At 43.7% G+C, this 12,895-nt stretch overlaps 1 protein-coding gene across 2 annotated transcripts in view; it reads left to right on the top strand.

Moving 5' to 3' along the window:
- The window catches only part of stab2 (stabilin 2), a 51,719-nt gene that overhangs the window by 4,425 nt on the left and 34,399 nt on the right, over window positions 1-12,895 (top strand). The window contains exons 3-14 of one of the 2 annotated variants that reach the window (XM_022212641.2): window positions 183-298; window positions 4,077-4,162; window positions 5,437-5,503; window positions 5,610-5,705; window positions 7,518-7,640; window positions 7,990-8,186; window positions 9,183-9,310; window positions 9,391-9,524; window positions 10,286-10,365; window positions 10,686-10,835; window positions 12,211-12,354; window positions 12,447-12,509. In XM_022212641.2, the coding sequence (XP_022068333.2) occupies window positions 183-298; window positions 4,077-4,162; window positions 5,437-5,503; window positions 5,610-5,705; window positions 7,518-7,640; window positions 7,990-8,186; window positions 9,183-9,310; window positions 9,391-9,524; window positions 10,286-10,365; window positions 10,686-10,835; window positions 12,211-12,354; window positions 12,447-12,509 (1,384 nt within the window). Of the gene's footprint in view, window positions 1-182; window positions 299-4,076; window positions 4,163-5,436; window positions 5,504-5,609; window positions 5,706-7,517; window positions 7,641-7,989; window positions 8,187-9,182; window positions 9,311-9,390; window positions 9,525-10,285; window positions 10,366-10,685; window positions 10,836-12,210; window positions 12,355-12,446; window positions 12,510-12,895 lie in introns of those variants that run through there. The other variant, XM_051955246.1, reaches the window with a different exon arrangement.

The raw sequence follows: 12,895 nt of genomic DNA, 5'->3' as shown, positions 1-12,895 counted from the left end.
TTGCCATGCTATACTATACTATGCTATGCTATATTATGCTATGCTATGCTACGCTATATAATTTAGACAAATCTGAGTTTTACACCAGACTTTGGTTAGTTTGTTTCTATGAGAGCAGATGTGATAGTGAAGGTTCAGTTTGAAAGCATTCTGAATATTTACTCTGAGCTGCTCTGCTGCAGGTACTACATCAAAACTCCCAGCATGCAACTGGCCCTCAGCGGCTGCTCCTTCGAGTGCTACAAGGAACAGGAAGTGCAGAGCTGCTGTCCAGGATACTGGGGTCCAGACTGCATGGGTCAGTACCAGAACATAGCAGAACTATGTAGAACGTTCTGCTTCTCCTCATCATTAATCATCTACAGCAGAAGGAACACTCAGACTGGTTTGTGCTTCTTTAAACCAATCATGGTTGACCTGGGCAGAGCTAAGAAATATATTTACCACAAAATAGAGACAGAGAATGTTCTGGTGGAACATTTACACATAGTGACACAAAAACTGATAAATAAAATGACAGAATCAGACCATTCTGTAAGATCATCCAGGTTTGTGTTGTTGGTAGTAACAGCAAATGTTAACTATGCTATTTTATGGCATGCTAAGCCATACTGTACAATACTATACTGTCCTATGCTATGCTGTCCTATACTATGCTATGCTATGCTATACTGTTCTATGCTATGCTATACTGTCCTAAGCTGTGCTATGCTATACTGTCCTAAGCTGTGCTATGCTATTCCAGATCATCCAGGTTTGTTCGTTCACACCAATGCTGATATCATACAAAGGTTAATTTTCAGGGTTCAGCTCTTCAGAACTGGATCAGAACTGTGTGAATTTAGGAATCTGACATTTTTCTATCCTGCATCAAATCATACATTTAACAATTTGAAGTGATTTTCCACAGCTGTTAATGGAACCATGTGGCCTATTTTTTTCCAATCATGAACTCATGAAACTGAGCACCGGAGAACAGAAGGACAAAAAAGGTGTTCTTCTTAGTGTCAGACAGCTTTAAATGCTAATGACTGGGCAGCTTCAAGATTTATTTATTGCTAAGCACCACAGAGGAAGCTGTTTTCTTCAGTTTCTGTTGTTGGTATTTACAGATAAAACCAAAAGTCTGTATTAAAGCAGCTCAGTAATGACGAAGAGCTGTCAGACTGGTGAAGGTTTAAACACAGTTAGAGTTACTTTACTTCACATGTTTGGTAGTTTTCTGTTACTTCTGCAGAAGTTTGAGGCTACTTAGCGTCTCTGTGTCCGACTATCAGAGCAGCAGATCAGCAGTTTATCAGGCAGCACAGAGGATCTTCTTCCTCCAGAGCAAACTGCTGGAGGTTTCCAGGTGACCGGAGTCACCAGGATGCAGGAATCAGGACTTCCTTCCTCCCTGCAGAGTCGCAGTCAGCAGGACGCAAATCTGCTGACGGTCGCATGTGGAGCTGCACAGCCGGACAGAAAACCGTCCGATCGATGGCTTCCACATGTTCAGAGAAAAACACCGAGCAGAAGATAAACAGAGCTGACAAAATACTGATTCAAGTTCCAGAAGAATTACTAACCACCCCCCGTCCCCTTTTTTTAAAACTTTGTCAGCACTAAATAAGTGCTGGGTTTTGGACCACCTGACTTATTCTACCCCTAAAGTGGAGTCAGATTAAGTACCTAGGTGTTCTCTGAACAACTGAGTCTTCAATTGTCTCTTAAAAGTAGAAAGGGACTCAGCAGAACGCACAGAGTTTGGTAGTTTGTTCCACCATTTGCACCAGGCGTCTCTCACATGCAGAGCGAAGTGGGCGTGAAGGGGAGTAGACCTGGATCAGGGAATCCAGGTAGGCTGGGGCCGTTCTTGTAAATGTTTTGATTCTGGCTGCAACTGAAAGCCAGTGAAGGGAGAATCCATCATGGATTCACCAGCTCTGCTCTGAGCATCGAGTTGAATCTGAGGTTTTACAGCGTGGTCACGTGTACTGCTGGTTTTAGAACTGAAGACTCCAGAAAACTGTGAGATTCTCAGTCATCCAGCCCATGAAAAGTCTTCAGCAGAAGCAGCTGGACTTGTTCTTGGTTCTTAAAGATGTTCATTCAAGAATCTTCCTCAGTTCTAACTAACTGGTGAGCAGTCCAAGGTAGTTATTCCAACCCTAAAGTCACCACTTTTGATGCCTTAAATCATCTCTCCCCAGGCAAGTTCCCCAGAATTCAAACTTTGATGCGTGTATCCCCAAGTTACACTGCAATTCTAATCTTTATTTAACCCTCCCCAGGCAGTTTTACAACAATTCATGTCTTGATTTGTGCTTCTCCTGGCAGTTCTGCCACCATTAAAACCTTGATTCACCCATCACCCAGCAGTTTAACAACTCCCAGCTTGATTTATTCATTCTAGGTAGTTTAATGTCCGACTCATCCCTCCCCAAGCAGATTCATCTTTGTTTGCCCCTCCCCTGTAATTTTGCTACCATTAACACAGTTTCACAACAATAAACCTCTTGTTTGTTCTTCTCCAGGCAGTTTTGACGTCATTAACACCTTCTCTTCCTGGGTAGTTTAAAATCCTTTTACACCTCAAATCACCTGTCCCCAGGCAGTTTTACAACAGTTTGTGCCTTGATTTGTGCTTCCCCAGGCAGTTACCACCATTCAAACCTTGGTGCATCCATCATTCAGCAGTTCAACATCAACTTCCAGCTTGACTTGTTCATCATAGGTCGTTTATTGTCCGTTCACGGCTTGGTTTATCCCTCCTCAGGCAGTTTCAGCACCATTAACACCTTGAGTCATCTCTCCCTGGGTATTTTAAAGTCCTTTCACAGCTTGAATCGCCCCTTCCTAGGCAGTTCCACCACTATTTAAACTTTGATTCATGTATTCTCAGGTTTTAGCATATTTAATACCTTCAATGATCCTTCCCCAGGCAGTTTTGCCACCATTTAAACCTTGTTTTATCCATCCGCTTGCAACTCAACACTCTGATTTTGTTCTGCTCCAGGTAGTTTTACAGTAGTTTACCCTGGCAGTTTAATCTCCATTAGCACATTTGTTCATCCCTCCCCAGGCAGTTTCACCACCTTTAACACCTTGAGTCCATCTTCCTCAATAGTTCTACCTCCATTACCACCTTGTGTCATTTTCCCAAGGCAGTGTTACATCCATTTGATTAATTCCTCCCCAGGCAGTTTTTTTTAAACATGAAGTCATCCTTCAACAGACAGTTTCACATTTCTTGACACCTTGAATCATCTCTCCCCGTGCAACTTTATCACCGTTATCACCTTGACTTCCCAAGCAGTTTTACATCTATTCACAGCCTGATTCATCCCTCCCCAGGCAGTTTAATCTCCATTAGCACCTTGAATCATCCTTCTGCATGTAGTTTCACCACCTTTAGTACCTTAAATCTTCATTCCCTATGCAGTTTTATACAAATTCACAACTTGAATGAAGCAGTTTTATCCCCTTTAGCATCTTTATCCATCCCTCCCAGCTAGTTTTATCACCATTATCACGCTGTTCACGTAGTTTGTTGGTTGAACATAATTTCATCAGAAGTTGCCAGAACTGAAAAAGATTGAGACAAACTGTTAAACGTGCTAACCATTTATTTTTACAGTGTAACACAGTTAAAGCTACTCATCTATCATGTCTGCAGGTGTTTGTTTGCTAAAGAACAGAATGAAGGTTTACCAGGTCTATCTTCTAAAACGTTTCATGGTAACTAATCTAGGTTCCTTTCTAAGTGAGATGTTCTTTTCACACCACTTTTCTACGTCACATGGACTCATCAGGAAACAGTTTAGTTGTGTCGACACATATTTCTGTGAGGCTCGGTGTGCTAACAGTCAGCTCTGTGATGGAAACCAGCAGCTTCTACTGTAAACCAAAGTTCATGTGGCTGTTCTGAAGGTTGGTTTGTTCAGGAAGACGAGGAGGAAACAGAAGTGAGGACACGACGAGATAAGAGAGAGATGAGAGGCAGGAAGGAAGAATGGAGGGGGCAGGTTCCTCATAGAGAACCGAAAAACAACGCTGCAGCAACGTTCTGTTAACCAGCCCTCAATGTGTTTCAGAGTGTCCGGATCGGGCCGACAAACCGTGCAGCGGTAGAGGAGTCTGTTCTGAAGGACTGGGAGGCAACGGAACCTGCAGCTGCCAGGTGACGTCACACACCTGCAGACATCACACAGCTGCTGACATCACACACCTGCTGACATCACACAGCTGCTGACATCACACAGCTGCTGACATCACACAGCTGCTGACATCACACAGCTGCTGACATCACACACCTGCTGACATCACACAGCTGCTGACATCACACAGCTGCTGACATCACACAGCTGCTGACATCACACACCTGCTGACATCACACACCTGCTGACATCACACACCTGCAGACATCACACAGCTGCTGACATCACACACCTGCTGACATCACACAGCTGCTGACATCACACAGCTGCTGACATCACACAGCTGCTGACATCACACAGCTGCTGACATCACACACCTGCTGACATCACACACCTGCTGACATCACACAGCTGCTGACATCACACAGCTGCTGACATCACACAGCTGCTGACATCACACAGCTGCTGACATCACACACCTGAACACACTAATACACACTTTTGTTTGCAATGGACGCTAAATTAGCTTGAAGACAGATTTAGAAAGTTATTTATAAGCGTAAATTAATGAAGCAGAAATAAAAACTAAGTAAAAGTCAGTATTTGTACCATATGTACCTTGTAGGTTTCTGTAGAACATGAACAGAACCCTAGAACCTTCTCAATGACCCAATAAGTCAGTAGAATCCTCTTACTTGCCTAATTATTTCCCAAAGGACGTATAGACCCTCCGAGGTCATTACAGAAGTGGATCGGAACCCTAGAACCTTCTCATTGACCTCGAGAAACCAGTAGAACCCATGTAGAACACCAGTAGAACGCCAGTAGAACACCAGTAGAACGCCAGTAGAACGCCAGTAGAACGCCCGTAGAACACCAGTAGAACGCCAGTAGAACGCCAGCTATTGAGACAGTAGAATCCTCTTAAATAAACTTAGAACCTTTTAGGTTGCTTTAGAACTTGACCAGGACACTAGAACCTCTTTAATGACCCTTAAACTCAGTAGAACCCTTTATAGGGCCCAATAATTTCCTAAAGGACTCATGGAACCTATTTTAGAACTTTGCCGGGTCCCTAGAATCTTCTCAACAATCTCTACAAACTAGTAGAACCATCTTAATATCATCTAGAACCAGGAGCAGGACTGGCAGAATCTCCTGAAGGACCCATTGTCCCATCTAGCCTGGTCTAGAACGTATCCAGAACCACTTCTCAACTGCCTCTACAAGCCCTTAGAACTCTTTGGAGAACTTTAGAACGTTAAGCGAGGATGCACTCATGTTGTTTGTGGTTCAGGTGGGCTTTGCAGGAACCGCCTGTGAGGATTGTGCACCTGGTCGGTACGGACCCACCTGCAGCTCAGGTAACTTCACATCGTTTACCTGGAACTATTGGAACCACGGCTGGTTCTAGTACTAGAACCAGTCGCTACAGGTGGGTTCTGACCCATTTGTTCTTCTGTTCTGCAGTCTGCTCGTGTGTCCACGGTCTATGTGATTCTGGACTGACAGGTAACGGTCGATGCACCTGTTTCTCCGGATACAAAGGTCCCACCTGTGAACAAGGTGAGCTGTTACCTGAACAGGTAGCTCCACCTGCTCTGTTTTTCTCTCTGTTACTTTTTTACTTTACCTTCCTGAATCTGTTGTCTTCTTACCTGTGATGACACCTGGTTTCCTTACCTGTTGCTGGTTTCCTTACCTGTTTACCATTTCTCACTTATATTCTGTTTCCAGTTCTGTTTGTCTTTACTACCTTTTGCTTACCTGTTCTTACAATCACACCTGGTACCTGTACTGTGAGTTACAGGTTCTGTTGCTTTGTTGTAACTATGACTACCTGTATGCACCTTTCACCTGTACCTGTACCTTTTACCTGTGTCTGGTACCTGTGTACCTTCACCTCAGTCCACTACCTGTCTGTGTTTTGGTTGTTTTCTCTCTGTTACCTTTTTACTTTGTCTTCCTGTTTCAGTTACCTGTAGTGTCTTTATACCTGTTTCTGGTTCCATTACCTGTCTGTAACACCCTGCTACCTAGTATACCTGCTGCTTGTCACCTGTACTTACAATCTCACCTGATACCTGTATTGTTCGTGACCTGTACTATCTCACCTGTGTCTGGTACCTGTTTACCTTCACCTCCGTGCACTACCTGTGTTGTTGTTTTTTTTTGTACACCTGCCCAGGTTCTGTAACCTGTTGGTTGTTTCTTGGAAAGTTTTTGTGTTTTTTTTTCATTACCTGGTACCTGCATCATTTGTGTTTGTTACCTGTCTTGTTTTTTAACAGTTTTTTTTACTTTTTGTTGCTGTTGCTTCTTGCATGCAATTTTTCACCTTTACCTGTAATTCTTACCTGTTACCTTTTGGCTTTATTTTCTGGATTCTTTTACCTTTTTACCTGTAATGTTACCTGTACATTGTATCTTGTTTTCTGTTTCCATGACCTTTCCTTCTGCTTTACCTGGTCCTTGTTCCTGTTGGATGTTACCTGTTTCTTGCTAACCTGTTTCCCGCTCACCTGTTTCCCGCTAACCTGTTTGTTGCTAACCTGTTTGTTGCTAACCTGTTTCCCGCTCACCTGTTTCTCGCTAACCTGTTTGTTGCTAACCTGTTTCCCGCTCACCTGTTTCTCGCTCACCTGTTTCTCGCTAACCTGTTTGTTGCTAACCTGTTTGTTGCTAACCTGTTTCCCGCTCACCTGTTTCTCGCTCACCTGTTTCTCGCTAACCTGTTTGTTGCTAACCTGTTTCCCGCTAACCTGTTTCCCGCTCACCTGTTTCCTGCTCACCTGTTTGTTGCTAACCTGTTTGTTGCTAACCTGTTTGTTGCTAACCTGTTTGTTGCTAACCTGTTTGTTACTAACCTGTTTGTTACTAACCTGTTTGTTGCTAACCTGTTTGTTGCTAACCTGTTTCCCGCTCACCTGTTTCTCGCTCACCTGTTTCTCGCTAACCTGTTTGTTGCTAACCTGTTTCCCGCTCACCTGTTTCCCGCTCACCTGTTTCCTGCTCACCTGTTTGTTGCTAACCTGTTTGTTGCTAACCTGTTTGTTGCTAACCTGTTTGTTACTAACCTGTTTGTTGCTAACCTGTTTCCCGCTAACCTGTTTGTTGCTAACCTGTTTGTTGCTAACCTGTTTGTTGCTAACCTGTTTCCCGCTAACCTGTTTCCCGCTCACCTGTTTGTTGCTAACCTGTTTGTTGCTAACCTGTTTGTTGCTAACCTGTTTGTTACTAACCTGTTTGTTGCTAACCTGTTTCCCGCTCACCTGTTTCCCGCTAACCTGTTTGTTGCTAACCTGTTTGTTGCTAACCTGTTTCTTGCTAACCTGTTTCCCGCTCACCTGTTTCCTGCTCACCTGTCGTGTGTTTCAGAGTTGCCTGCCTGTGCGGCTCTCAGCTGCCAGCAGAACTCTCGCTGTATGGAAGAAGCTCTCACGGGACAGCTGGTGTGTCAGTGTTTACCTGGATACCAGAAATCAGGAGATCGGTGTTTGTGTGAGTTTTTATTCATTTGTCACGTTAAGCAACTCTATGGCTGATTTTTATTTTAAATGTGAAAGAAAAGTTTTGTTCCAACACTCAGATTTAGTTAAATCCGAATAAACGTTGACTTTTTTAGATTATTCCCTATCAGTTTGCTAAGGTTTGGGACCTTTGGCACCTGAGGAACCTTGGATTGCTGAGGGACTTTGGGGTTGCAGGGGGACGTGGTTGGGCTGCAGCACATGGGGTTCTGGGGCTTCTTGGGCCCCTGAGTTTGGACCACTGGGGGAACTGGAACTTAAAGGAGATTTTATACTGAAATGTGACTTTAAATTAAGCTGCTGTTCTGTGTTCTGGTCAGCCATAAACCCGTGTCTCCAGCGGGTCTGCCATGTCCAAGCCACCTGCGTCCACACCGGACCGAACCAGCACCAGTGCACCTGCAACCAGGGCTACAGCGGCGACGGACGGGTCTGCATGGCGGTGGATCCCTGTCAGACCAACCAGGGAGGCTGTGACACCCAGTCGACCCGCTGCGTCTACGATGGACCGGGGAAGGTACGGTCCCAGTGAGCCAGAACCAGATCTGGATTAGAACGACGGGCCAATTAGCTTAGCAGCAGCAGAAGTCACAGGTTAAGACAGATTTAGAAAGTTATTTACAGATGCAAAAAAGAAACAGAAATAAAAGTAAAAGTGGATTTTTATACTGTATAGACTGTCTTTCTCTAGAACTTGAACAGAACCCCAGAACCTTCTAAGTGACCTGACAAATCAGTATAATCCTCCAAAGAACCTAAATATGGATGTACAGACCCCCCTAGGTTTTTAAAGACCTGCTACAGGTTGCTACAGAAGTGGATCCGTACAGTAGAACCTCCTTATTGACCTCTAGGAACCAGTAGAATATACTAAAATAACCTTGGAACCATTTAGGTTGGTCTAGAACTTGACCAGGAACCTAGAACCCTTTCAATGGCCCTTAGGCTCAGTAGAACCCGTTATAGAGCCCAATTATTTCCAAAACAAACAATAGAACCTCTTAGGTTGTTTTAGATTTTTACCAGGTCCCCAGAACCTTCTTAACAATCTCTACAATCCAGTAAAACTTTCTTAATGGCATCTAGAACCACAATCACAGTCAGGATCAAGATTAGGATTAAGAACCCGACCAAGATCATAATCAGGGACAGAACCAGGATCAAGATCCTGACTGAGATCAGGATCAAGAACTTGAACATCATTTAGACCAGGAACCAGATCAGCATTAGGAACAGGACTGGGATCAGGAGCACAAACCAGATCAGGAACAAGATCAGGTTCAAGAACAGGAACAAGAACCGATTCTGTTTTCAGTCTGGTTCTGTTTTCAGTCTGGTTCCATGTTTTCAGTCTGGTTCCGTGTTCTCCATCTGGTTCCGTGTTCTTTGTCTGGTTCTGTTTTCAGTCTGGTTCCATGTTCTCCGCCTGGTTCTGTTTTCAGTCTGGTTCCGTGTTCTTCGTCTGGTTCTGTTTTCAGTCTGGTTCCGTGTTCTCCGTCTGGTTCTGTTTCAGTCCCACTGTGAATGCCTCCCAGGCTTCGACTTGTCGTCTAACAGCAGCTGCGTCCTCAAAGAATCCTGCAAACCGGATTCCTGCCACAAGAACGCCAACTGCAGCACCGTGGAACCTGGACAAGTGCAGTCAGTAATCTACTGTTTTCTCTGCTGAGTGTTCAGTGAACCGTACGGAACCTGTTCTCACCGGTCGTTCTGCCCGTCAGGTGCACCTGTCTGCAGGGTTACCTTGGTAACGGTAAGGTGTGCTACGGGAACATCATGCAGCGTCTGATCGACCTGAACACGGAACCTGGAGGACAGTGGAGCGGTCAGCTGAGCAACGCCATCACTCTGTTTGGTACCAGAACCGTTCATTCCGAGAGACGGAACTATGTCTGTTCTATTCTACTGTTCTACTGTTTGTTGGAAGTAGAACAGTCGAATATGAAGCTGTTTTTACTAAAGGTCACAGTTTATGGTAGCCTAGCCGTGCTAGACCCATGCTGTGAAGACACAAGGGTCTAGGGACGCTCGACAGGGAGGGAGGCGGGCTAAAAGTTTGTCTATCAAATCACTCTGCAGCAATTGGGTCGGTAGACAACCAATCAGTGCAACGAATAGGCTCCTAGAGCGCCGGAAATCAGAGGATGCGGGAGTTCGGTGAAGCCTTATTTATACAGTCAATGGGTGAAGCTGAAGTATATTACAGACATGTTGACAGAAAGATTATTCAGAGTCGGTGCTAATGGAGCTCAACGACTGTTGTCGTTTTTGTTGTCGACCCTGGCAGAGAATTAAATTCGTTGCCGTGGGTTGTCTAGCGCGGCTAGGCTAGTTGTTTCCGGTTGTTTCTGTCAGAATCGTCACGCCTCTGTCGTCACTTAGTTACGCCCGCCTTCTGACTCTACACTTCATGGTGATTGGTCCGGCCAGTTTTAGGAGCATCCAGCCTCGAGCCTTATGGAGGGTAACTCGACCCACCCTGGGAGAGAATTAAATTCATTGCCGTGGGTTGTCTAGCGCGGCTAGGCTAAGTTTATGGTGCTTGAAGGAATAATTTTTAATGGTTTTTTAAAGCACCAAATGGGTTCTTTTTTGGTTCTGTTTCTGTGCTTTCAGATTCTCTGTCGTGGTCTCTGCAGAACTTGGGTCCATTTACCATTTTTGTCCCGACCAATAAAGGCTTCAGAGGAACATCGGTGAGAACCAGTGACCTGCTGACCAGGTTCTATCTTGGAACAGTTCTTTTCACAACACAAAATGCTGGTTTTAGATTTTAGGATTCGGGTTTAAGGTTCTAGGTTCCAGATTTCAAGTTTTAGGTTTTAAGTGTCAGATTTTCAGGTTTCCGGTTCCAGATTTTCAGATTTCAGGGTTGCGGGTCCACATTTGAGGTTCCAGGTTTCAGATGTCTAGTTTTTAAGTTCTAGGTTCCAGGTTCCAAATTCAAGGTTTCTGGTTTCTAGTTTTTAATTTTCAGGTTCCAGGTGTTTCAGGTGCACCGTTGTGTGTTTTCCAGGTGAGAACTCTGATGGCTGACGTGTCCAAAGCTCAGTACCGCTGTAGGATGCACCTGGTTGCCGGGGTGATGCCCCTTGACACTCTGAAGACAACGGACGTCTTCTACACTCTGACTGGAAAATCAGCTGAGGTGGACACGTCAGACGGGGTGAGACGGAACCACCTTCTTCTGCAGAGTTAGAACAACAAACTTCATTACATGGAGAAATTCTTCTGGTTAAGGATTTGGGTTAGGATGGGTTTTAAGACCAGTTTTAGGCTGATGCAGACTTAGTTTACAACTCATTCCTGAGCTTGGTTTTACTTTACATTTTATTCTGGACTGGTCTTGAACTGGTTTTAGACATTTTTTGGACTGGTAAAGGACTGCGTTTGGAAGGATTTTGACCTGTTTCTATGACTTGTATCAGACTAGTTTTAGGACTGGTCTTAAACTGGTTTTAGACTGGTTTTAAGGCTGGTCTTTAAGTAGTGTTAAACAATTCTCAGGGTTGTTTTAGGATCAAACTAGTTTATAATATCATCAGACCTGGTTTTGGACGTGTTCTAGATATGATGTAGACACGTTTTAGGACTTGTTCGGACATTTTTTGGACTGACTTTAAACTTGGTTTTAGATTTATATTTAGGAAAGTTCAGAATTGGTTTCAGACACATTTTAAGAGTAGTTCTGGATGTGTTTTAGACCTGTAAGGAGCATTACTATGCACTGGTTTTAGACAAGGCATAAGACTCGTCTTGAACTGATTTAATCAGGTTTCAGGACTAGTTATGAACTGCTTTTAGACTAGATTCTAGATTTTAGGACTAGTTTTAGACAAGTCATAGGACTGGTCTTGGATTGTTTTAGACAGAGGTCAGGACTGGGTGTGAACTGGATTATAACAGGTACAAGGACAGACCTTGAACTGGTTGAAAGTTGAACTTGTTTTAGATTGGTTTTGGACGAGAGATGATTGAGATTTTCCACAGGGCTAGTTATGAACTGGTTTGAGACTAGACTCTAGATTTTTGGACTACTTATCAACAAAGTTTTGGACTGGTCTTGGACTGGTTGGAGACAAGTCTTAGGACTGGTTTTGAACTGGTTTTAGACTTGATTTCCAGAATTTAGTACTAGTTTTAGGCAAATTTTAAGACTAGTCTTGAACTGGTTTCCCACATGGGTTAGGTCTGGGTGTAAACTGGTTGACAGGTATAAGGACAGACTTTGAAATGATTTTGGAAAGGTTTTAAATTTTTAAAGATGCTTTCGATTGGTTTTGGGCTGGACGTGATTTAGATTTTCCAGGTTTCAGGGGTCTCAAGAGTTACTCAAAGGTTCTGAGATCCCCAAGGATAACAAATACTTGACACTCACAGCTGATGATAAAATGTCAGAAACCGTCTAATCTGAGATCTTTAGTGTCTTTAAATATCAGCTCAGATCAGCTCCAGATGTCTGACGGATGGTCAGCGGTTCATCATCAGATGGAATTTTAGAGACTTTCCCACCAACATTTCGTCTTCGTGTTTCACTCCAGTTCTCTCAAACCAAAATCCGTATCCATGGCAGCAAGAAGAAGGGTGTGATCGTCCAGTCTGACGTGGTGGCGTCCAACGGGATGATCCACATCATCAATAAGCTGATGGACAGCGTGTGGGCCACCGTGGAGAGCAACCCAGAGGTGATCAGATACCCACTCATTGATTGATTGATTGATTGATTGATTGATTGATTGATCTCATCAGTACTTCAACAATGCTATGTTTTTTGCAGGAGAACCTGATGAAAATCATCTCTGACTATGGAAAATTTGACAAGTTCAAGTCCTTATTAGAGGTAAAGTCTGCAGTCTTTTTAAAAACTAGTTCTGCATGGAAGGTTTAGACTAGCTTTAGGGTTTAGACTAGCTTTAGGGTTTAGACTAGCTTTAGGGCTGCTCTTAGACATTGGTTTGGACTGTTCTTAAACTTGGCTTCTAACTTGTTTGGAACTGGTTTTGCATTAAGCTGGTTTTGGATTTGGTTTATGATTGTTTCGATCTTGTTTTGAACCTGGTTTAATATGGTTTTAGACATGTTTTGGTGTTTTAGACTAGTTTTAAGATTTAATTCAATTTTATTTATACAGGGCCAATTACAGTTCAGATTATCTCAAGACGCTTTATAGATCCTATAATGCCTGAACCCCCAGCGCAGCCCTAAGGCTTAAGGCTGTTTTTAATA

The sequence above is a fragment of the Acanthochromis polyacanthus genome, chromosome 1 (assembly GCF_021347895.1).
Source record: "Acanthochromis polyacanthus isolate Apoly-LR-REF ecotype Palm Island chromosome 1, KAUST_Apoly_ChrSc, whole genome shotgun sequence".
Classification (NCBI taxonomy): Eukaryota; Metazoa; Chordata; class Actinopteri; family Pomacentridae; genus Acanthochromis; species Acanthochromis polyacanthus.
The sequence above is the reverse complement of the archived record's forward strand: the minus strand, read 5'-3'. Positions and strand labels throughout refer to the sequence as shown.